Source organism: Cucurbita moschata, unplaced genomic scaffold (assembly GCF_002738365.1).
Source record: "Cucurbita moschata cultivar Rifu unplaced genomic scaffold, Cmos_1.0 Cmo_Scf00013, whole genome shotgun sequence".
Taxonomy (NCBI): domain Eukaryota; kingdom Viridiplantae; phylum Streptophyta; class Magnoliopsida; order Cucurbitales; family Cucurbitaceae; genus Cucurbita; species Cucurbita moschata.
In genome coordinates, this window is record NW_019268529.1 from 963171 (window position 1) to 987468 (window position 24298).

At 36.1% G+C, this 24298-nt stretch overlaps 5 protein-coding genes and 1 non-coding gene across 7 annotated transcripts; 2 read left to right on the forward strand and 4 right to left on the reverse strand.

Annotated features, from left to right (window-relative positions):
- Nucleotides 1-607: 607 nt before the first annotated feature.
- On the reverse strand, nucleotides 608-1531 carry LOC111451529 (transcription repressor OFP17). Its single transcript, XM_023092001.1, has 2 exons — nucleotides 737-1531; nucleotides 608-679 (listed from the first exon to the last, which is right to left on the reverse strand). The coding sequence occupies exons 1-2, from the start codon at nucleotides 1277-1279 to the stop codon at nucleotides 677-679; spliced, it is 546 nt and encodes a 181-aa protein (XP_022947769.1). The 5' UTR covers nucleotides 1280-1531; the 3' UTR covers nucleotides 608-676.
- A 1023-nt stretch (nucleotides 1532-2554) lies between these two features.
- On the reverse strand, nucleotides 2555-6303 carry LOC111451132 (probable serine/threonine-protein kinase WNK4). 2 transcript variants are annotated; one of them, XM_023091418.1, is made up of 7 exons: nucleotides 5658-6303; nucleotides 5004-5269; nucleotides 4726-4922; nucleotides 4153-4310; nucleotides 3760-4069; nucleotides 3344-3682; nucleotides 2555-3261 (listed from the first exon to the last, which is right to left on the reverse strand). In XM_023091418.1, the coding sequence occupies exons 1-7, from the start codon at nucleotides 5721-5723 to the stop codon at nucleotides 2735-2737; spliced, it is 1863 nt and encodes a 620-aa protein (XP_022947186.1). In that variant the 5' UTR covers nucleotides 5724-6303; the 3' UTR covers nucleotides 2555-2734. The 2 variants fall into 2 exon arrangements, with proteins under 2 accessions (XP_022947186.1, XP_022947185.1); XM_023091417.1 differs by having other exon boundaries at nucleotides 4699-4922.
- Nucleotides 6304-12814: 6511 nt separating this feature from the next.
- LOC111451133 lies at nucleotides 12815-16047 on the forward strand. Its single transcript, XM_023091419.1, has 6 exons — nucleotides 12815-13099; nucleotides 13205-14135; nucleotides 14299-14747; nucleotides 15201-15382; nucleotides 15592-15658; nucleotides 15742-16047. The coding sequence occupies exons 2-6, from the start codon at nucleotides 13247-13249 to the stop codon at nucleotides 15781-15783; spliced, it is 1629 nt and encodes a 542-aa protein (XP_022947187.1). The 5' UTR covers nucleotides 12815-13099; nucleotides 13205-13246; the 3' UTR covers nucleotides 15784-16047.
- A 363-nt stretch (nucleotides 16048-16410) lies between these two features.
- On the reverse strand, nucleotides 16411-18842 carry LOC111451134 (transcription factor RF2b-like). The gene is made up of 4 exons (XM_023091420.1): nucleotides 18175-18842; nucleotides 17443-17575; nucleotides 17162-17246; nucleotides 16411-17079 (listed from the first exon to the last, which is right to left on the reverse strand). The coding sequence occupies exons 1-4, from the start codon at nucleotides 18747-18749 to the stop codon at nucleotides 16718-16720; spliced, it is 1155 nt and encodes a 384-aa protein (XP_022947188.1). The 5' UTR covers nucleotides 18750-18842; the 3' UTR covers nucleotides 16411-16717.
- Nucleotides 18843-21339: 2497 nt separating this feature from the next.
- Nucleotides 21340-21444, forward strand: LOC111451892. The gene has a single exon (XR_002712050.1). It is a non-coding gene; the product is annotated as a small nucleolar RNA snoR100 (small nucleolar RNA).
- Nucleotides 21445-23406: 1962 nt separating this feature from the next.
- On the reverse strand, nucleotides 23407-23607 carry LOC111451581 (protein RALF-like 10). Its single transcript, XM_023092053.1, has one exon. The coding sequence runs from the start codon at nucleotides 23605-23607 to the stop codon at nucleotides 23407-23409; it is 201 nt and encodes a 66-aa protein (XP_022947821.1).
- Nucleotides 23608-24298: the final 691 nt, after the last annotated feature.

Genomic DNA, 24298 nt, shown 5'->3' on the forward strand with positions numbered 1-24298 from the left:
TATATTTAAATTTACTGTTTATAAAATAACATTAAAAATTTTGGAGATAATTTATAACTTGTCGGTAGAAGTTAAAAAAAAAGAACTTTTTTATAAAGGTAAAAAATATTGATGCTATTTTTCTAACGAAGTTAAGGTATTAATGAATTTTCTAAAATTCAAAAGGTATTTTTTTTAGAAAAAAATACTAATTTCATGGATATTTTTATTTTTATTTATTTTTATTTTTCTTTTTTTTTTTTTTAATTTAAATTTTTGGTGGGGATAATTTAAAATATTAAAATTAGTTCGGATCATTCAATAAAATTCTAAAAATATTCCTAAAATTATTTATAAAATTTTATTAAAGCCTAAAAATAGCTTTTAAGCATACTAATTAAATTATAATTTCTTTTCGAATTATAGGAATAAATTAAATTAAAGATAAAATTGGCTAAACCCTAAAATCCCATTTGCCCATTTGACACAAAATTAATTTAATCAATTTTGGTCGGAAAAAAAATAAAAATAAAGCAAGAAAAACTCTAAAAATTTAAAAATGATAAAAACGTTGAATACGGAAATCTTTGACATTTACCGTGTACAACACTTGGAGACTTCAATCAAAGATCAATTCGAAAATATCGACAAGCCAAAGAAGTAAAACACCACCACTGTTACATTGTTATTTCTCGATCTAACTTCGAATCTGAATGAACCAAATTTACGAACTAGACGAACAAAAACACAAATTTTATGGTTTAATTGGGTGCAAATTTGGAGTAAAAGCTTCATTATCAGGAGAAAACAAATCCTTGCAAAGCTCTCCATAGAATCTACAAACCAAATCAACAAAAACAGGACACTTCAAATTCCTCCAACAATACAAAAGCTCTTCAACATCCATCAAGTCCCTTACTTTCCCTTCTTCAATGATCATCTCCACAAGATAATTCTCAAAGCTCCTACAAGCATCTTCCACCTCCTCGGCCGAGCTCGAACCCCTCGTCGTCTCCCCGACCTTCCTCCCTCTCAATGGGGACGGGAACAGAAGCTTCTCTTGAGATCCATCCAAACACCTTCCGCCCCTCAACTCTCTCACTCGCTCCATCTTCCCTACTCCTCGTCGTAGCCACCAGAGCCACGACCAACGCTTCCGGGGCTTGGATGCGCAAGGACGAGGCCAAAGCGATCTTATCGACAAGGGCTTCCTGACCCGGAATTTGAAGACATGGAGGAGTTTCTTGCATGGTTTTGAAAGCTTGGATTTGAAGGAAACTAGAGCAGCTTCCACTTTCATTTTGGAATGATTTGGGTGAAGAGTGTGGGTGAAGGAATGGGTAATGAAGATGGGTTGTTTGTTAGCCAACTTTTGTAATAGAAGGGTTTGTGCGGTTCACGTCGTTGCAAGTCAAGGAAAGTGCCATTCCATTAAACTTTAAGCTCTCTCTTTCTTGTCTGATTTACCTAATGTTTGTTCATTACAACTCTTAAATAATACTTTACTCAATTAAATATTATGTACCTACCTCGATTATAATAATAGAGATAAAGCGTGAACGATATAAAATTGTAACAAATATTGGACTTTATAATATAAATCTATGCACGGAGTTAAATATACTAATGGCATGCAAGTTGTTGAAGTTATCATGATTTACGATGATGAATGAAGGAGAAACACAAGGAATTGTGAATATGCTATGGTCTTAACGTCCTTACGAGGTCGTGATGAGTTTCACGTGCTCTAAGCTTGGCTTGCGTGCGGTTAAAAATATTGGCCACAATCTGGGCAGTACCATTGATATAAACCAAGGCATTAATCGTGCAACATAAACTTTAAGAAAGATGTGAAGAAAATGTTGTTTAGATAATTATAAGATGTTGCAATTCATGCGACGTAGAGAAGAATTAAGTTTCATTTATTTTTAAATGGTTACTGCTTTTGGGTAGATAGTAATTTAGAGATAAGTGTTTCTTCCATGTATATTTAGGTAGTGGTTAATTATGGTCATAAAATAGAAAGGTTACAACTCTTGAAATGTCTGTGCAATGTTAAGCCAATAACTGAGTTTCTTTGCAATTTTATGTAGTTTAGATTACAGGTTTAGAATCATTCAAACTTCTTCGCAATTTTATGTAGTTTAGATTGCATGTTTAGAATCATTTAAACTTGACATGATTGACCTTGCTCATGTAGTGATTCGAATCTCAATCAAATGTTTAGAACCATTTAAACGACATGATTGACCTTGCTTATGTAGTGATTTGAGATATTGACCTTGCTTATGTAGTGATTCGAATCTCAATCAAGTGTTCTTATCTGGGTAATCCGAATCTTAATTCTCTCACAGTGATTCCTTATCATTTAGCATATGGAATCAGAGTTTTTCCCAGGGTGCGGTCTGTCATTTGTCCTACGGTCACCCAAGAAGGATTTGTAGTGATCTTGAATAGGAATCGTACCGTGATAAATAAAATGTCATTTTATTTCATTTTAGTCCTTATATTTTTTAAATATTTAAATTTAATCCATGGGTTAACTAAAAATAATAATAATTCCTAGGAAAAAAAAGGAAGAAATATTATATTTATTGTTTATTGAAGGAGGTAAGTACTTTGATGTTGTAAAACAAGCACACACTTTACATACAAAAAACACGACCATTTATGTTTCACAATCTCACTCACTCAAATAACTCAACCTTCAACCTTCCCCCAAAAGCTTCCACTATTTACATTTACCTCATGTTTTTCATGTTCTCTTCCAAACATCTTGCCTAGTATCACCATTTCTTCTCGTTCTCGTTACATCGCTACTTCGGTTCCCGATCGCTTGCCTACTCGACACCCTTTTGCTGCTCGAAGAAACCTCACAAGGCGCTTGAAAACCGATGCTTTCAACCGCTCCGACCGTCTTGAATAACCGTCTTCTATTCACTTCCTCGACCAACGAAAGATGCAACAATTGGCTGTGTACATCAACTAGTGACCTGTTTCTTGTTAATCTACGCCCATCCGTTCCTCCCCTCTTGTCTTTACGACTCGATGCTGCTCCTTGGGACGCCCCGACTGCACATTGGCTCGGCTTGTACAAAACTCCACCCAAGAAATCCTTGTTTTTCCGGTTCTCAACGGGACAAAATCTCGAGGAGCTGTGAATCTTATGTTGATCTGTTCGAACCGAACTGGTTTCGTACTCGTCGTTGCTGATGTAATTGAAGTTGGAGTACGTTCCCGATGTCGACGAGCATTGTGAACTGCTATCATCAAGGGTGTCATCTGCAAATAGTTTCGATTATGTAAAGCTAAACTACGCACGAGCACGAGTTTCATGTTGAGCTAATCGTTTGTAATCCTGTACCTGGGAACCAACTAAAACCATTTGGTATGTTTCGGTTTTTGCTCGGGGAGCCGATGAAGCCTAACAATGTAGCTTGGGACGACGAGGAGTTAGAGCGGAAATTACGATGACACAAAACGTCGTCGTCGTTGTCTTCTGCATAGCTGAAGCTGAGACTATGGTTGGACAACTCACTTCTATTCCAGTTTGGAACCAGAGCTGATATCTCTCCTTCTATCATGTCTGCTATTTCAAAAGGCTCCCAATCAGAGATCTCTAACTCTTTCACCATCTCGATCGCCACGTCCAATGCCGTGTCGTTCACTATGTCGAATGGGAAATATATGTTCCTAAGCGAGCCTGCAAACATGTTGTTTGCATCAGGCTATGACCGTAAAAGATAAACATACTCCGACTCGGAAGATCCGAAAAGTTACCATCTTTATCTGCAGTTTGAACTCTGAGAAAGAGGGTATCGTCTTCGTGGTTCAGCTTCCCCGTGATCGTCATCTTCGTCCTGCTTAAACCGTCACCCAAGTGCAATTTCTCCATCTCTTTAGCATTCAAAAATGGCTTCTGGGTTTGCTTCCTCTCTTTTGATGAAGGTCTATCTCCATCAACCATGAGAAAAGGATCAGCCAACAGCTCCTTAGCAGACGCCCTCATCGATACCGGTACCAAGCATTTCTTGATGAATCTCTGCGCCTCGACGTCTTGAATCTTGTACAATGCTGCTGGCAGCTTCCCCTGCATAAAGAAAATGAAGTGTAAATGTCGGGTATTTGTTCATTAACGACACCGACATCGACTCTCGACCCGTGTTCCCTTACCGACGTGACTTTCTTGTAGATCTGTGCGGGATTAGAACACTCGCTATATGGATACTCAGCAGTGAGCATCTCTAGAACACACATGCCAAATGAGTAGACATCTACGAGCTCATTGTAATCCTCCTCGTATAATTCAGGTGCCATAAACTCTGGCGTGCCTGCAAAAGAAACACAAAAGCTAGATTAGGATTCAGCAGACTAAACCCACGACTAGCAGATATTGTCCGCTTTGGCCCGTTACGTATCGCTATCAGCCTCGTGATTTTAAAACGTGTCTATTAGGGAGAAGTTTTCACACCCTTATAAGGATGCTTCGTTCCCCTCTCCAACCGATGTGGGATCTCACAATCCACCTCTCTTGAGGGCCCAGCGTCCTCGCTAGCACACCGTCCAGTGTCTGACTCTAATACTATTTGTAATAGTCTAAGCCCACCGCTAACAGTCCGCTTTGGCCTATTACGTATCGTCATCAGTCTCACGGTTTTAAAACGCATCTACTAGGGAGAGATTTTCACACCCTTATAAGAATAACACAAATATCCGAACCTATAACACTATGAGCAGATTTGGAACCATGGAGTATAGCAGCAAGCCCCAAGTCACCAATCTTGACTTGCCCAAGATGGCCATTGACAAAGATATTGTCACACTTCAAATCTCGGTGTATTATCGGCGGATCGTGCTCGTGCAAATAAACGAGCCCCAACAGGATCTGGCGCGCCCAGCTCTTAATAGCTCTAATATCAACTTGGCTATATCTCTTCCCATATCTGCATAAGAATGAAGATTGTTAATCACCATCATATCAAACTAAAACGTCAACTATCCTACAAATATCGATCGAAACTCACTCTCTAAGCGTTCCAGAAGTAAAGAGTTCGGTAATAAAGTTGAAGGTTTTGTGATCAACATCAATCCATGAAGTGTAGAACTGCATGATGGATTCATGCTTAAGCGTGCTAAGTAAGTGAACCTCGGAATACAACCGCTGCAAATCCTCCGGTGATCGGAGAACCTCGTTGAGTTTCACCCGACTCCACGCCACCTCTATTCCTAGAAACTCATCAATGGCTTTATACACTGTCTTCATGGCCCCTTTTCCCAACACTTCTTCAAACTATAATACAAGTTCATGTAAATATTAGCAAAGAACTCAACCAATAGTGCCATTCTTGCTGCAAATTTTCATTCAATCATTCAAATCAATTCATAAGTTGTTCTTAATTCAAGCTAAAACCCACTAAGCTTTCTTAATCACTTTTAAAAAAAAAACAACACAAAAAGAAAGCAGCTCAATCAATCATCATCAAGAACCTTAAAATATTCAAAACTCAAAAGCCAACAGAGAAGCTATAAATTAATCACCAAAACCAAAAGGGCAGCACCAGCAAGTTGAACATATAAAGAACAACCCCACATGTCATTAAACGATTAAACGATTAAACAAACAACGTCACAGAAAGTATTAATTAAAAACAAGTCAATAAGAGGGGGAAAGGACTTACACGGCCGTAACGACTAGTCGGATCGGTCTCAACATACCCATATTCCGATTTGGAATTCTTGAACATGATTGACGAACAAATCAAGGGCTTAATAGAGAGATAAGAACAGAAAAACAGGGGAACGAGAAAACAATAAGAATCAAATCGGCGGCCGCCGTGGCGGCGGAGGAGGAGGGGGATAAACTAAATGCGCGCCTTCCCGTCGTGATTTTCGTTTGAAAAGTGACGGAATAAAACCCAAAAGAGCCTTGAATAGTCAATCCTAAGCATAATCCATCCCATCTCCACCGCCGTGCTCGACCGTTCCAGTTCTGTATGTATAAAACCCACCAACACTCTGTTCTTCGGTGAGCTCTGTTTGGAAATTGGGGAAAATGAAATTAAAACGCAAAATGAAGATCAAATTAAGAAATTAAAGAGAACCCAGATGAGTAAATTGGTTAATGATTATTGGGTCGTTTCAGAAATCTGGAAAAACACTAAAGAACTTGAAGAACTCATCGGCCATGTTTGGATGAAAGCATTTTCAAGTGAGAAATGAGAGAGAACCAAGAAGGAACGGCGAAAACAGAGATGGAGAATTTGGAAACGGAAATGGGAAGAAGAAAAAGAATATAAAGAATGAAATAAAAAAGTGGGAATCGTTCAAAATGCGTAGTTTATTCCATTTCTGCGGGTCATCATAATATACAAACAAGAGAGGTATTGGATGAAGACGGGGATGAAACGGCAACGGAACTCACACATCCAGTGAATGAGACCTCGAGGGTGGGCCCCACTTTAATTTGTTCGAATAATACAAATTGTTAACTAATTTTAAATATTTAAAATTTTATAAACTAATATTTAACTTTATTAATTTTATAATTTAATTTTTTTTAACAAAAAAAAACATGTATTTTTTATTAAAAATGTAAGGATTATAATTTAAAATCTTAACGATTTGGTAGGTAACACGAGTGAATAGGATATATTCGAACTTTTAATTTCTAATCAATAATTTAGTTTATATAAAATTAAAGCTAAATTGTAATAAAACTAAACAAATTAATTATTAAATACGCGAAGACCGGCTATAGTTGATTTAAGGATTAAGTCTATAAACTTTAAATTTTATATTTATTTAATTTATGAATTTTAAAAAACATTGAATTTTGTATGGAATAAATATTATTTTGGCTCATAAAATTAAAATTTAAAATTTTCAGGATGAAAATTAAATTTGAAATTTTAAAAATTAATAATTAATGAAAGGAAAAAAGAACCTTCATCAAGCTGTGGCGGCTATATCAGGTGACATGGCACCACGAAACGACGTAGTTTTTGTGACAGTGAACACGTCATCAATATTTGACTTTTTTTCTGCCAGGTCAGCAAACACTTTGGCAGGTACTGATGCGTGGATGGCTCCATTATCAGCCACCTAGGATGGTCCTCATATCAAATCTATTTTGTTTTGTTTTTATTTTTATTTAAATTTCCACATTTCAATTATCAGTGGTCCCCACCCAATCACATTTTCCAGATAAGATCGTATGTTTTTTTTTTTTCCTTAAAGATAAGATAGAAATGTTGAATTATTTCATTTTCTAATGTATTATGAATTATATGTTACTTTATATTTATAATAAAGTATATATCTTTAATTTTTTGAAAAAGAAAATAAATTTCCCATCATAACAAGTTGGTTGAAAGAGGTGTGTTTGAAAATTAATTTAATATTTTAAATGATATGCAAGTTCAATGTTTATGTAACGTTAATTAAAAGAAATAAAAGTCAAAAAGTTGTTTTGACCAATTTTCGAGCTGAGTTTGACATGTTCTTTAGCTCATTGGGCAATTTTAGCTCAACATGGTGATTCTTCACGGTTTTTCCTTTGTAGTTGTGAGACTCCTCGCTGTCTCACTTTCATGAGAGTTGAGGAACCTGTTGTCGCTACTGTTCTCCTTTAAAATCGTAAAGAAACACTTGAAGTTGCGATAGCTCGAAGGATAAAAAGAGTAGTGTAGTCAAGTTAGATCCGTTAACGTAGTCTAATATTGATAAATGTAATTTAGCTTGGTCAATGTGGCCCAACCAACCCTAGTTCATCCTGGTTCAATCCAGTTCAAGTCTGGTTTGTTTCAAAATCATTAGGGTCAATGCAATTCAGTGCAGTTCAATCCAATCCAAGACTAGTTTACGAATATTGGTTTAGATTTGGTTTGGGTTTCTTTTTCTAGTTTTCTATCCAATTTGGCCTAGTTCACTATATTCCAAATTGGTTTTCCTTTAATTTTAGTATGTTCATGAGTTTTCCTTATTGTTTCGGGTATGTTCAAAGGTTATTTAAGCTCTCCTAGCATGATAGACGAGTTGTATGATGGATTCTCGTATACACTGAAGGTGGCGGGAGAAATCGAACTCTATTGAGGTTGAACCCAAATTGATGTTAGTTAACCAAAGCATAAACTAGGTTAATTGTACCGGTAGAGGCACAAGCTAGTTGTCCCTCATCTTGGTTCCTAGTCATAAACTGGTTGGTCAGAGTTCTGATTTTCAAGACCACAAGTAGGTTGGTCGTATTTTGGGCCCGATCACAAGATGGTTGATCAGTGCTTGCAAGCCTAGACAGAGGCAACAAGCAAGTTGTCTCATTTTTTTTGACTACTTGATCAAGTGACCTAAACTAAGTACTAGCCTACCAATGATAGAGGTTATACACTATTACTATAGAAAGACTTGTACAAGAGACACCGTATGTGTAATGAATGAAGTAATCACTATAAATATATAACACGAATACCATCACACAAACGATTACGAGCAAGATTGAAATCGCATATCGTTAACAATCTCCCGACTTGAAACTAGTAAGAAACTGAATTAAAAGAACTAAAGTAAAAGCAAGAATCGACATCTTCCTCACGTTTAAAATTCAAAATGGCAAAAAGATCACAATGAAGAACACAAACACAATCACGATGAAAAGAACAACAATCAAATAACTCACTAGATAAGATTAAAAATGGATGACGAGATATTATTTTAACAATTAGTCAGAACAGCAAACCATTTTAAAAAATTCCTATAAATTGAAAATAGCATATTATCCATTAAAATTATTATTATTACTTTTTTAAACAATGACATAGGTGTGAAAATTATATACATTTATTTATGAAAGACATGAAATTATACCAAATAAACTATATTATATATTTTTCTCAATATTAGATTTGTCTCTTTGCTCTAATTAGCAAATATAATTATTATTTTCAATTTTTTTTTGTCTCATTCTCAAATTATCTTCTCTACTAATGTCGAACTAATCTTAATTAAAAAAAAAATTCAAATAAAAATTGCATAAATAATTAAAGTGAGAGAAAATGGTAAATTTGTTGACCTAATAGCTACAAGCACGTACTCTTATCTTAAATATAGACGTATTTAAATATCTGATCTCTTAGTTGATGATATTTGTTATAATTAATTGAGCTATGTTCATGTTACATAAAAATATTTTAAGGATATGTAATTAAACAATTTAGATATATATTTACGAGATAAATAAATAAAATATTTATATGGTCGATGTTTTGTTTTGCATTCTTTTTTGACCAAAGTAGTTAAAATGAAAGAATTCAAATTAAAAATGAACACTTCGTTCGATTATTTATTAAAAAGGGAAAATAAAAATAAATAAATAAAATATTATCGTGTTAAATTATGTCCAGGAAAAGTGGAGGGATGTTATTGGGTTTGGTGTATATAATTATCATTAGATTCCCCCACTCAAGTCGAATCGGTTCATGTTGTAAGATAATTCGATCAATTTAGACTGTTCAACTCAAAACATAAACGATTGGGTTAGGTTAGAATTTTATTTTTCGGTTTGAGTTTGATTGAATTTTTGTTAAAGAAAATTTGATTTGGTTCATGGGTTGACTTTTTTTTTTTGTCGGGTCAACTCGACGAAGTTGAAAAATAAGAATATTTTACATTTGACATACTCAAATGTTTGATGTTTGAATTTTACGAGACTTTCTTAGTTATTAATGTAACATGTACTAATTTTTTAAAATAATTAAAAAAAAATAACTCGACAACCAGTCTAACTCAACCGAAAATCAAGAATTTGATTTTAAACTCTATTCAAGTTGCTCGAGTTACCAACCAACCAACTCCGAATTTTAGATTGGTTTAAAAGATTTTTCCAACTCAACTCGTGTACACTGTTCGATTAAAAGCTTTAAGTTCAAATTATTTGCTCAATTGAATTGAAAAAAATGTCGAAACTCGAACCTACCGTACTAATAACTACTTGGACAATTAAAGCATAGGTAATTAGTTCTATTTTCTTGTGAGAATCAACAATAAACGAACGAATGGACTTAATTCCATTGTTTTTTTTCTTTTAATTTCATCCCGACATAAATTTAGCTTTTAAAAACAAGGTCTAAATTTTATGTCCGAACTTTTAAAAATATTTAATTAATCCTTAAATTTTTAATTTTATGTCTAATAAATTTAAATTTTAGTCCGTAAAATTCATAAATTTGGAGAAATTATTTGATATAAATTTTGAAAATTAAAATTGTAATTTATAATTAATATGAAATGCATAATTTTTGTAATGCTTTATATATAACTAAAACAAAGGCTCCATAATTGAGCTTTTATTGATAAGAACATCTACTTTTCTCTCAATAATTGAATCAACATGTTTTTAAAACACAGCTTTGAAAGCAAACAACCAATCAGCAATTTGAGCTCCCCATAAATGCCCCTATTGCAACGTTTTTAATATTCTAGCTCAACGTTTTAGACCTACGCTCCTAGAGTTGTTACCCGGTTGAATGATTCGAAATCCTAAAAGTATATCTTAAAATTAACGAAGATTCAACGACAATGAAAGTGACGTTCACAAATGAGAAAAGTCGTCAACACAATTGATCAGTGAGGTGAAGCCGAACATGAGGCTTGAGACACACCCACAAGTCAGAAGCCACTACGAACCTTGAGACAAAGTTGTTGACGTAATCGAGAACTTCGATGACACAATAAAAAACGAGACAGAAAATATTTTATATGCTTCGATGACAAAGTTTTAAATATTTGTATATATCTATTTATATTAAATGTATGATAAATAATCAACCTAAAAGTTGACACGTACAGTTTAATCTTTAATAACCTTTAAAACCAAAGTAAATTAAGGGCGAAAATTATTTTGGATAGCTGACTTTAAAATATCTAGTAGATCATACGGCCTAAGTTTTGTTTTGACTTTAGAACAATTAATAAGATGTGGATAATTCGGTAGAATTGACTTTGGTTTTGGCATGTTTGTTTTGACTTTTCTATATGTTTCCATGTCGGTCACCATAGCAGCCTTGAATTAACACCTTGAATTTTAACTAAGAGTAAAAGATTTAAATCTCGGACTTATATTAAAAAATTATATACTTTGATTAAATTATTATTTGATTTGGATCTGCAAGCAGTTCGATTTGAATCTTTGCCCTGATCTCTGCAAAAATAAATGAGCAATTTTGCACGGAGGAGATGGTGACGGGGAAGGTTTCCCCATCTCGGCCCCGTGTACATCTCTAAATACAACATTAGTACTATAGTTGATTAAATAAAAGTTAATGAATAAAAAAAATTATTAAATAAATAATTTTATATTACTGAAATTTGTAATTTGTAGTTGACCATAAGATATCTAATTAAATTTTGAAGCCTTCTACTAAATATAAAAAAGAAAAATATATTTAATTTAAAGTAATTAATATTTAATCAGATTTATAAAAACATATTTGATAAGAAGTCTACGGGTAAAAGTATATTATTATTATTATGTATGATGACACGTGCCAGATGATCACGCGTGTTATAATTAAGTTTACTTGATTCATTTAACCAATTTTTGAACTGAAATATAAATGAAATAAAGATTATAGAGAAACAAAATTATCAATTCTAGAAATTCCATCAATGACAAAAGTCGATAATACGATTTTCAACTCTATACTTGACAATGGAATCAAACCCGAGTCTATATCATGGCAAGGTACTATTCTACCACTAGACCATTGGTACTTTTGATTCAAAAGTCCAGAAAAATATTTTAGCATAACCGAAAATCGGACGAAGGTGATGAACTCAAATCATTGCTTAAAATGTAATTTGCAACAGCCGAGAATCAAACTCGAATCTATACTGTGGCAGGGTACTATTCTACCACTAGACCACTGGTACTTTTGATTTAAAAGTCGAGAAAAATATTTCAGCATAACCGAAAATCGGACGAATGTGATGAACCCAAATCATTGTTTAAAAAGTGATCTGCACCAGCCGGGAATCAAACCCGAGTCTGTACTATACTGGTGCTTTTGTTTCAAAAGTCCAGAAAAACATTTTGAGGATACTAAACTTCAACATCAAACTGCTCATTCCAGATAGCTCTTGTTCTAGTTCTGGTTGAAACTCCCTAACAAATAAATTACATTTTGTATGCATACGAGTAGCATTCTTTCTCACTTTCGTATGCGATTTCGTGTCAGGAGTGCCTTAATTATTCAAGCTTTTCTTCAGTAATTTCTAATTTTCTAAAAACAATCTTCGAAGAATAGAGCAATAAAAATCATAAATAATACTAGATGAGAAGATCATAGTAGAGACAAGGTCGTCTAAGGTTGATCGATACTGGTAACATTTATAAAAGAAAATCATTTGGTTGATGGTCCATGTTACCTATTTCTCGCTTCTTAAGAGTCGAGAGTATTCCCACATACCAACACGAGTCATTCCAACATACTTTATGGTCGAGAATTTTGGAGATGAAAGTTGTTTTTAAGAGAAAATATGGTAAAACCCAACTATACATACATGTGGTTCTTGCTTGCCTCGGGCTTTGTGCACCAGGAAGAGGGTGAGTAGCTCTAGGGCTTGACTATATATTGGGCTTGGGCTATATCGTGAAAGCCGAGTGTATTACCTTAAATTTTGACCACCGTTAGTTGTGAAATCTGCATACCATATTTTAAGGATGAGCAAAACATTGAAGAAAAGATTTAAAAATAAGATCGAGAAGTCGACGCTCCTCGAGTTCATTCTAAAAAACGACGATCTCAAGAAAAAGATGAACAAAATAGATCTAAAACGTTAGACGATCAAGCTGAAAGAGCAACTTCTAGTGCATTTGGATCAAATTCCAAAGTATAATAACTTCAAAGAAAAGGGAAAAATAAAAACAAATATTTTTATTCAGGCTATTTTTTCTCCCGCTCCAAACGACGTAACATCCGATTCATTCGTGAAGATCTTGCGAATTCAAAATTTGCTCTCTCTCTCTCTCTCTCTGTCTCCGGCGTCCGCTGGTTTGTCGTCTTTACATTTATCATCATCGTCATCTCTTATTTGCCATCATAACATTCGAGAAAATCTCCAATTTCTGGTAATCTCAGTTCCCGCATTTTGTTTTTGAGGTGTGATTCTGTTCGCAGTTAGGGTTTTATCTTCTGTATTTTCTGTCTCGGATTCTATTTTGACCATGGACAAGGACGTTTGCCGATGGATTATCGAGTTCATACTCCGGAGTTCAATGAACGATCACTTGCTGAAGAGAACTCTTGCGGTTATGCCCTTTCCGGACAACGATTTCCGCCTGAAGAAGACGGTTCTATTACGGGCTATTGAGAGCGAAAGATCAGAAGCTGTAGTAACAGAGAAAGTACTCGCGATTTTCGAGATGATTGAGCAGTTGGACAAGACTGAAGGCCTTGCAATGATGGATTCAATGAAATCTGCTTATTGTGCCGTGGCAGTGGAGTGCACGGTCAAGTACTTGGCGGTGGAAGGCATGAAGAACAATGGAAAGTATTTTGATACAGTGAGTAGGATTTGGAGAGGGAGAGTGATGGAATTGAAGAGGTCGGGAAGGAGTGAATTGGTTTCACGTGAATTTGAAGAATGGAAGGATGAAGTAGAAGCGGCACTCTGGGATAAGATTGTCTGGAAGAAACTGGTGAATATGAATACTAGATATGAAGCTTTGAAACTGATAGGAGATTATCTGGGTGAGGCTTGGGGTGTTCTTGGTCCCTCATTCCTAGAATTATCTGCTTCTTTGATGGATAACAGGACGAGGAATGAAATGCAGTCTGTTCAATTGGAGCAGGCAATAGACAAAACTGCTGTTGTGAGTGAAGATGTTGGTGGGAGTGGTGGGATTGAATTTCCCTCCCGAACTGAGAACCATGCGAGACCGGAGCATCAGGGGAGCGTGCCAGTCCTTACCCGAGCTGAAACAAAGAGAAATGATGTGCTAGATATGAATCAGGATTCGGGTGTCAACGACAATTCTAAACGATCGTCCACTGTTGAAATGAACACTGAGAGAGTTCAAGAGTTGCCTACAGAAACAACGGAAGGGCAAGAATCAATAGAGAAGGAAGTTACAGTTTTGCAAGATCGAAGTCCAAACTGCCGCAGTAATGATATGCATATCCACTCTGTTATAGTTTGATGATAAATGCTAGCTTATATCTTTATAACTCTATCATGTTTTTATTCAAATTAAGATTTTTGTTATCTTTAATTTTGAAATCTTAGGGTTAAGCATCTTCAATCTAGTTATTTGTTTTGTGTACTCAGAAAATTTGAAGACTTCTATCTTGCCAAGATGCAAATCCCTTGCATCCCATAAGCGTGTTAGAGGAGGGGCTAAAATTGATCATCTTGAGGGCTTGGAGAATGACAGTTCATCTGGAAAGTCTACTTGCCTACAAACTCCAGAATTTGATCGGGTACGAGAAGCGCTTAAAACCAGCTCTTTAGAGTTGCAAGCATTGGTGAAAGATCCACTTCCTGATGCATTACGCATTGCGGAATCTGTAGCTCAAGATCTTGCTAAAAAGAATAAAACTCCTGAGCATTCTTTGGAGGACCAAAACGATGCAGTTGCTGCGAATCCAGCCATTAACAAGGATAATATGCCTCTTCAATCCATGAATACAGCTTTCAACAATCCACGCCATGGACATCAGACAATTGTTCCACGACCTAGTATAATGGAACGCAACAGTTCGGCTTGTACATATGAGGTAATGTAAGGCATGTTTGATGCCATGCTAGCATGCCTTTTCTGCTTTCTGTTATAGTTGCACGAATTTACATTGCTTGTTAAAGGCTTTGTTCTCGATTGTGCGATGTCAAATATTTTATGTTTTCAAGATTATCATTGCTAGGAGGAACGTTGTTGAGTCTCAACAAAATGATGGAGCATCCTCTTTTGAGTTAATATTTGGTGTTGTCAACCATTTCCATTTTAATCAAGAATTTTATCATGGTTGCACCATTAATGCTATGTTATATTATGGTTTTATGCTTCATGACTACGTACCCTTGAAAATCCTTTGGTGGGGAATGAAATATTGATCTTCTTTACTGATGTTGCCTCCCTCATAACTGAGGGACTTATTCTATATGCGTAATTATTTTTATTTACTTTCAAGTTAAATTTTTACTATTGTAATTTTTTTTTCTTTTTGTTGCAGTGGAATGATTCAATAGATGGTTCTCCGGAAAGAAATCGCGCTAGCCGACTTCACCTACCTAGTCCCAAGAGAAAGGTCATTTCTCCCTTGAAGAAGTACGAAGAAAACAGACTGGTTTGGAGAAGGAAGTGTAAGAGGTGGAGCTTGCTTGAAGAAGATACCTTAAGAACTGCTGTGCAAAGGTATGTGGCTATGTGCCTTCAACTGTTACTATTTTCGTCTGTTTATATAGGGATAAATAAAAAGAGATTTGGGTGTTGCCCCCACTCGAACATACACACATCACTCGAGTCCGCATTATTTAGTTAAAAACTTGAAATTATATGATGGTTGATGTTTTGTTAGCTTATATTGTCTCCACTTAATTGTCTTGTTTGTGTTGGTAATATAGGTTTGGTAAAGGAAATTGGAAGCTCATCTTAAATAGCTATCGTGAAATATTTGATGATAGAACAGAGGTAACCAATTTCACAATGATCTGACATGTTGTCTTTTGAGTATCCATGCCGTTTTGTAAGACGTTTTTGGGGTGTTGTCTCAGGTTGATTTGAAGGATAAGTGGAGAAACATGACCCGATACTAATGTATTTGCGAGTCTCGATCCAAACTCGGTGTTGTAGAGATTGACCTCTAGAAGTTGAATTACATGCCCCCCCTTGTATTTTGATTGTAATATAGAAAAATCGAAAATGTCAACGGGAACGGAATTTTCGAAGTTGATCTACGTATTTGGTCGTTGTTTAAATGTTGCATCGTGCAGCCGAATCAGCAAGCTGATGTTTGTTCCAGTAGCAATGGTTGAACGAGCACCGTTTTAGCATGTAAGATTTCTGTACCACTTCCCACATGATCATCCCTGCTTCTGAACCCTATTTTGATTTGTGTTTCAACAGGTTTGCCACACTTCTGCTCAACAAATTTGGTGAAGGTAAACATATTTTCTCCTTTTTCATTTATGAACACTGCTGAAATTGTGCTCTGGTCCTGATTTCTATTCATTGCTGCATCTGTATTCATCTTCATTAGTAGTTGTCCACACATCTGAAAACGTTCATTAATACGTTGAACTTTTAATGCATACCTCGATGCATACCTACGACGAAGTTTTCGTTGAAGACTTAGGCTTAGATTAGAGAGTTTCTCAAAACAAATTTCAGACACTAGGATAGACTCAGTATGTCATTTAGCTCATTCAAGCCAGAAAAAAAAAAAAAAAAAAAAACATGGTTGCCCGACATGAACACAACATGTTTCATTCCAACAAAGGTTTCAGGCACCTCATGAACATAACAACAAGGCTTCATATGCCAAAACAAACATTTCAACGAAACCCATTTGAAGAATCCCCCTAAGAATGTAAAAGAAAAAAGTTGGTCCTTAAATACAAATCAAATGAATGCTATTGAAGTGGAGGAGAAACTTCTCTAAATAATCGGAGGTCGATCTATAAACAATAAACTAAATAGCATGAATCATCAACAAGTCAGTTGGGTCAAGCGTCAGGAGCCAGTTTTGCATCAAAAAGTTGTACTGCTCTCACTTGCAGAGATTGAGGAGACCTCAGATTTCACAAGTGACGATCCTTTACTACTGATGTCTAGACCCTGTAATCGGCTGAGAGGGTCGCTCTGCAGAACCTCCGAGAGAGAATGAGAATCTGATGGATGCATAGGGTGGCTAGACATGTTAGATGGGGAATGGCTATATGGTGGCATTTGCATACTCTGAGGACCTGCTGGTTGCTGTGAACGTTGAACGAAAGACGATGGGGCATATGCCATGTGATGCATTCCCAAGTTAAAAGACTCGGAAGGGCTCATCATTTCCCCGGTAGCGAATTTAAGCCTATCGACTTCCTTCTTTAATGCGTCGTTTAGAGCTGCATACAGTTCAGGACAATTTCAAACAAGACTGTGATAGTAACATATGTTCAAAACTAAGTACTGAAGTATGATCCTCACCATCACGCAATTGAGCTTGTTGCTCCATAGCCTGTAACCTAAGCTTAAGCTCTGTATTCTCGTTACTGAGACCCCTTGTATCTCGCTGTGATGACAAGTCTTAATTAGATCATAGTTCTAAGTCCATTGTCAGTTAACGTGAATATGATGAAGGGATAAAAATTGCGAAACGATAAGTTAGAAAATAGCAAAACTCTCCCCTCCAACAAAGAATATAAGGTTCAATCAGAGTGAAAAATTCTGGAAAAATGCGAGCTTAGCTCATGTTGAAAGACAAAAACCTGGAACAAAGTCAATTGGGCTGATAGAGTAGTTGCTTCTGTTTGAAGGGTCTGCACCTTGCGCTCCAACTCTTGTATATACCGTGCCTTCCTCTCTTTTGAGCGAGCAGCAGACTGTCGATTTGCTAATATCCTACACATATCAGCAAGAACATGAGAAAGAGGTTCCCAGGAAATCCAAAACCTTAATCTGAAACTGAAATCATTGTGCATATCGAGATGATGCCGATTACAGGACAGGACGATGAATTTGTCATCTTTCACCGTTAATATCTCTCCGAATAGTTCGAATGTTGATACCAAAAATTTGATTCTAAACTAATTTTATATATGAGCATCTGGATGTCCAAAATGGAGCTCTACTCAGATCACAGATTGATTCTAAACAAATGATGCAAGTAATTCTGGATCTGGCAATTTAAACCAAACATTCAAATGCAAGAAACGAAAAGTAGAATCAGATCACTAAAGATGAAAACTATGATTATGAAGTTGAATCAGTCTTGGATTATGAGTAGCAGAAGACTACGATTATTCGAATAAGAACACTACCAGAGAAATGATTGAAAATAAGAACTCAAAACCATTCCAAATGGCGATAATTCAGCAGGGGAAACTGATGCAGAGCAAGAATTGAACAAAAATGGATCCAAAGTAAAGCAATCACTCAGAAGTCACTGACTCCAAGCTCAGCCAGAAAGCATAATTAATAGAAATGGAATGAAGAAAAACCTCTTGGCGCGTTTGGGGTCACTGCTCCAAAGCTCAGCCAATTTATCAGGAGGCATAGCTTTCTTCGCTTCCATAACCTCCCCAAACATACTCGATGACGATGTCATTCCATCCACCGATAAGCTATGTCGATGCCTTGGCTTCGGAGTCTTCTCCCCCTCACTACCACCGGCGCCTTCACTTCCGCCATTGGCATTTTGATCCACGAAATTCCCTCCTCCATTACCTCCAAGCTTCTTCACATCAATGTAGGTCGAAAACAGATCATCCTCCGATCCGATCTCCTCCAGACTAGCCGTTGACAAACCGCCGTTGAACGGATCCGAGCCGGAGAGATCCATAATGTCCTCCGTCAATCGGAAGCTAACTTCCGAATGAGCCCTCCGATGATGTGAACCACCTCTAGGCACAAACGAGGCATTACCAGCATTCGCATTGGCAAACATGGATGAGGAAGCCGTCGCGTTCACCACCGGCGGCGGTTTATGAGTCTTCGGCGGCGGTGCAACATCGAAGGGAGGAATTTGATTGGAATTGGGAGTGTGGATAGGGTTTGAAGACGCTGGATCTTGCATTTCCTTTGGCCCCAAATTCTAGGGCTGTCTTTCTCTCTCCCTCTCTCTCTCAATTTCTCTCTAAGATCTCCTTGTCTGAGGCATGTGCTTGGGATTCATCTTCATGGGAGAATTAATTAAGACTTTATTTATTTATTTATTTTTTTAATTGTTCTCCGTTCATGTTTGAAACTGATAAAACCGGAAAAGCTTCCTCAAACCAACCGTCATGTTTTTTTATTTAAGTCTTCCTTCTATTATCTTCCCCATTTTCCCTCCGTTGCAGTCGTTTTCTAAAACTTTCTTCTTAAATCGAGACCAGAGTCTCGAGCATACTTTGCTTGGCCGTAGACGAGGTAAGAACGAATTGGATTAGCTCACTTGTTGTTGGAAGGTGAGTGCCGCACAATCGCAAGTCCACTGTCATCAAAAGTGTGATTGTGACAAGTGGAAGAAGTGGCAAAACAAGCCCAGTGGCAAGAGTCGTTGGCTGAATTCGACTTCAAATTTGAACACAAGACACGAAAGAGTAACCAAGCAGTCAACGCGCTGAGTTAGAAGGGTAAACATGCGGCTCTATGCATGTTAGCCCATATTCACTCAAGTAAGATCGATGGATCGATGCGTGACATCATCAAAGAACATTTACATAAAGACTCATCGGCCAAAGCCGTCGTTGAACTAGCCAAAACTTGGAAGACACGACAATTTTGGGTCGAGGGAGACCTTGTAATGATAAAGGGAAACAAATTATACGCTCCAAGAACAGGAGAGCTGAGGAAGAAGCTCATTCATGAATGCCATAATATTTTATGGGTCGGACACCCTGAGTGTCAACGAACTTATGCCTTAATAAAAAAGGGTGTATATATATACACCCTTTTTTATTAAGGCATAAGTTCCTCAAATCTGAATATGGGATAACGTAAAGCTCACACTGTTTTAGAAAGAAAAATACATGAGTAATATCGTGAGTGTATATGTCCGTGCAATATATAACTACAGAGGTAATCATGTTACACGAGTGTATGAATGTAAGGTAAGCCACTAGAGTGATATGGTGCACATAAACATTTGTCTACATTTCATGACTTTATCCTTTTATAAACATTTCTTGTTTATATTGTCGCACGTAGTACGTGCATATTCATATAAAGTCATGATTGATCATACATGAGGGCACGTGTATAATCATTCAATTCAATACCATGTAACGTTAATCCACTGGGTGCATGCCATTTATATACCAAACAACCTATCTAACCTAGTTCTTGGCATTCCAACCGTATGTACACTAACGTGGATAAGCTTAAGTTGACTATTTTTATACTTTCATAAACTAACAAAAGCTTAAGTCAATCCTACCGAAGTTTAATTTCACTTATGACATTTAAAGCTACAACCATCTAATTATCTTGAATCAGCCCTAATTAGCGAGAAACATTACTGAACCAGCTAAAACATGAGGTAAATTGGCTTGGATAACTTCAAAACGGGCTTAATTTGGTCTAAAATGCATTAAACTTACCCGAAGTAGCCAAAAATACCCTAAATCATTGGAACGTAATTGAAGTTGAATGAGATGATGAGCTGATGGAGCCACACATGCATTTCCGCTCAAGAGTGATGAACGATCATCGAATTTGCAAACAAAATTGAATGGAGATCGATGATTCTAACAATGTTTAGGAGTGTTTAAGCAACTTTGTGGATAAGGCAACCCTAATCCTAATCCCAACGATCCAAGCTTTTGTTAAAACAAGAACCCTACACCTCTTTGTACAGTATTCGGATCATCTAGGGATAAGACTAGAATTAGATTATCTCTTACGATCAAAGATCTAGAAGAAGCAAGATTTGGAAACTTTTTTCTAGATTGAGTCACTCACAATCGAACTTGATCAAGGCTTGATTGAATGACTCGGGTGCAATTTTACCACAAGAATTGGTTGAAGCTTAGAAATGACAAATATGATATTCGGATTTTTAAGGGAAATGTCTCAATTTGAAATCTGAATTCCGTTCATCCACGAATCTGAATTTTATATCGTAGGTATTTATAGTCTCCCGACAAAAGAATTGTGTAGTTGGGATTTACTTTAATCTCACAAAAGAAGTCAAATGGACCATTTGACCTTACATGAAATTAAAAATAATATTTTTGTGCTCGAGTGGTTAAGGCGACATGTTCGAAATCAATTGAGTTTTTTTTTTAAAGTCTTAATTTTGTTCTTCTATAAGCCCAATATCGGCCCATTACAGTTATTTATGGGCTTTCTCTCGAATATTCTTCTTAGCGAAGCATGATTGGAAACCCTACAATTTCTCTATAAAAGAACCGCTATTGACCCTATTCATGGATCAATCCATTTCGCAACGTTTCTCATGTGTTCGGAATATTACGCGGTTTTGTTCTTAGGTTCCTTGTAGAGTTTCTCGCTTACATTTTGTGATTTATAGCTCATCTTCTCATTAGCGTTCGTTAGTTTTAAATCTCACGCAGTTGTAGATGTTGCTTGAATCGATTGAGTGTTCTTTTGAGTGGGAAAACGAATCGAATGAGAAAGGAGGGATTGATCTGTGTACAATAAGCCGATGCTCTGGAATAATCGAATGAAGGAAGCATGGTAGTGTGCACGGAAATCGAATCCACAGGTCAACATGTCTGCTCCCTCTGATATTCTCTGATTTGGGGGCCTGGTTTAGACCTACATTTTATTCTCTCCTCTCCTTCTCTCCTTTCTTATTCCTCTTTTCACTCATTGCTCGTCAATTTTTAGTGGAAAATTCGATGGTTATTGACTTATGTTTCTGGATTATATTAGAAATTAGCTGGAAAGGCAATTGTTCTCGAGTATGAAGTGGATGGAGGATGTTTCTTTTTATGTCGTTCGTCTCGGATCAATTGATCCTGAATGTTAGTTACTGTGGCATTTGGATTCTAAGGATTTGATATGTGTGTGACTACATATTTCATATGACTTCAAACATCTTCCTGAATCTTCCTGCAAGCGTCTTTGGAACCATTTCTTTTGATTTCAGGTGATCTGATAGGATTTGGTTGCTTAGGCTCTTATCAAGCTTCTTCGTGAATCATCCTGCCAGTGGTCTTGGAACAATTTCTTTTGATTTCAAGTAGTTCTGATAAGATTTTGGTGCTTAAGAGAGTAAGTTATTTGGTCATTTAGGCTTTTGTTGGAGACTTGGAAGAATTTAGTCGTGGAAACATTGTTTGAAATTTTTTGCATGATAATTGTTTAGTAGATATCAAATAGTTGAATCACATAATTTGTAAACAATTTTGTAAACTAGAATCTAATGTGTTACTTAATCAAATGAATTTTCAACTTAAGTTTATTATTTGTTAACCTAAACAAAATTATATATATTTTTAATCGATTGATTTTGTTTGCTATAAATGCTCTATTGGCAATTAATCAAATTTGTGTGACAATCTGCAGTAATTAAAATTAGGATAGAGTTGCTAGTTAATCAAAGTTGTATGACATTAATTAAAACTAGCATAGAGTTGGCTAGATCAAGCATGACCAATATAAAATTTTAGTTTGCATAAAATTTAATTCGATAGAAGATTTAAAAGTTTAGAGACTTAAAATGAAAACTTGAAATGATCAAAGGATGGGACCTTAGAGCTCTTTAACAACAACATACTTGGGGAGTTGAAATTGATGAAAGTAAACTCCTTGGCCGACAACAATTGGTTTAGCTTTTTAAGAGCTTCCACTCCCTTTCCACTGTGGTACGGTATCGTTGAGCTAGACATGAAGCTTGTTAGGATTGTGTTACTTGGTGTTAGATTAACTCTTTGCACGATGGACCCATCATATGGTAGGACGTGGATCATGTAGGTATTTGGTGGTTACTATCTTCAAATGCTAATTACCTTGAAGCCTAAATGTTCTACATAGGAGTGTGTATAACAAGTTTGAGCTAGACATGAAGTTGGTTAGGGTTGTGTTACTTAGTGGTACGACTCTCTGCACGATGGACCCATCATATGGTAGGATGTGGATCATGGGGGTAACCAGTACCAGTGGTAGCACTCCTCAACCTTGGGCGACTTTATGGCCTATGGGATGAGTTTGCCAGCTAACTCGTCCATGGATGATGAGCAGGCTAGCACTCACGATGATGTTCCCTACTCAGTATAGAGAGAGTTGTTTGGGGTAGCACCTCATCTTCAGATGCTAGTTACCGCAAAGGCTAAATTTTCTACCTAGGACTATGTATAACAAGTTTGAACCTCTAGAGCCTAGAGTAAAGCAACCGGTCTCCTTGTTTAATGGGTATATTTTCTACATCTTCTTTTTCAGTATCGTGATACTACTAATCGTGGCAAGGGAGGTGCTCGGGAGTAGTCATAGAAAAATTGTCGACTCGGGGCATTTGTCTAAATCACATATATCAAATGCCAACTACTCATGGTGAGGGAGTGCTCTCGAGAAATTTTAATTAAATGTTTTTCTTTAACAAAAATGACCAAACTATTTGTTAATTATAATAGAGATTCATGGATAATCAAATGGTTAAAAGAAGAATGGCACATATTACCCACAAAATTAAATACATATATAATTCAGAAATATAATCATTATATAAACAACTTTTTTTTTCCTTCATATGTTCATAGAAAATTAGTTCTTGGAATTGATTGACATCATCCTCCACGACAACGTGTGATTTTAGAGCAGCCTCGACGGTAAGGATTAGCCGGTACTGCATTTCCAATAGAACAACCGGGGGGTGGGTTAGGTTGTTGGCAAGGATCAGGAAATTTAAGAAACTTGGTCTCTGAGGCCACATCTTGGCTCACCACGAGCATGCCAATTAAGACTAAACATATCAACCACGACCTCATCTTCTTTATTTCACGTCACAAAACTCTTTTTATGTTTTTTTTTTATTGCTTTTTGGTGATTTTTTCTTTTGTTTTCCTCTCTTATTTATAAGTTTCATGATGATTGAGGAATGTTAAATGAAGCTTGAAACAGATTTAATTAAATGGGAGATCGTTAAAACATGGTTTTCATTTTAAGTTTTATGTAAAAATTATTCTAAAAACAATAAACATTCTATTTACAGAGGAAAAAAACAAACTAATTAGTTAATTCTTTGGTTTGTAGTTAATATTAATTAGTTTTGTATTTATATTTGATTTATCATTCATTAAATAATGAATGAAATACATAAATTTTAATAAAAATAATTTTAGAAAACTATACGACTAAAAATTAAATTAAATTATATTAATATCCTTAAATTTTAATGTTCTTAAATTTTAATGTTGAACGAGAAAGCCAAAGCCAAACATCAGAAAAGTTGAAAGAAAGACCCTAAAGTAGATATCATCCGCTTTAGCAAGACCCTATAGTAGATATCATCCGCTTTAGTGTGTATTTTTGTTAGTCTCACGACTTTTAAAACACGTCTACTGGGAGAGAAATAGAGAAATATCGTCCGTTATGTATTACCGTCAGGCTCACGATTTTTAAAACACGTCTATTAGGGAGAGGTTTCCACACCCTTATAAGGAAGGGAGAGGTTTCCAC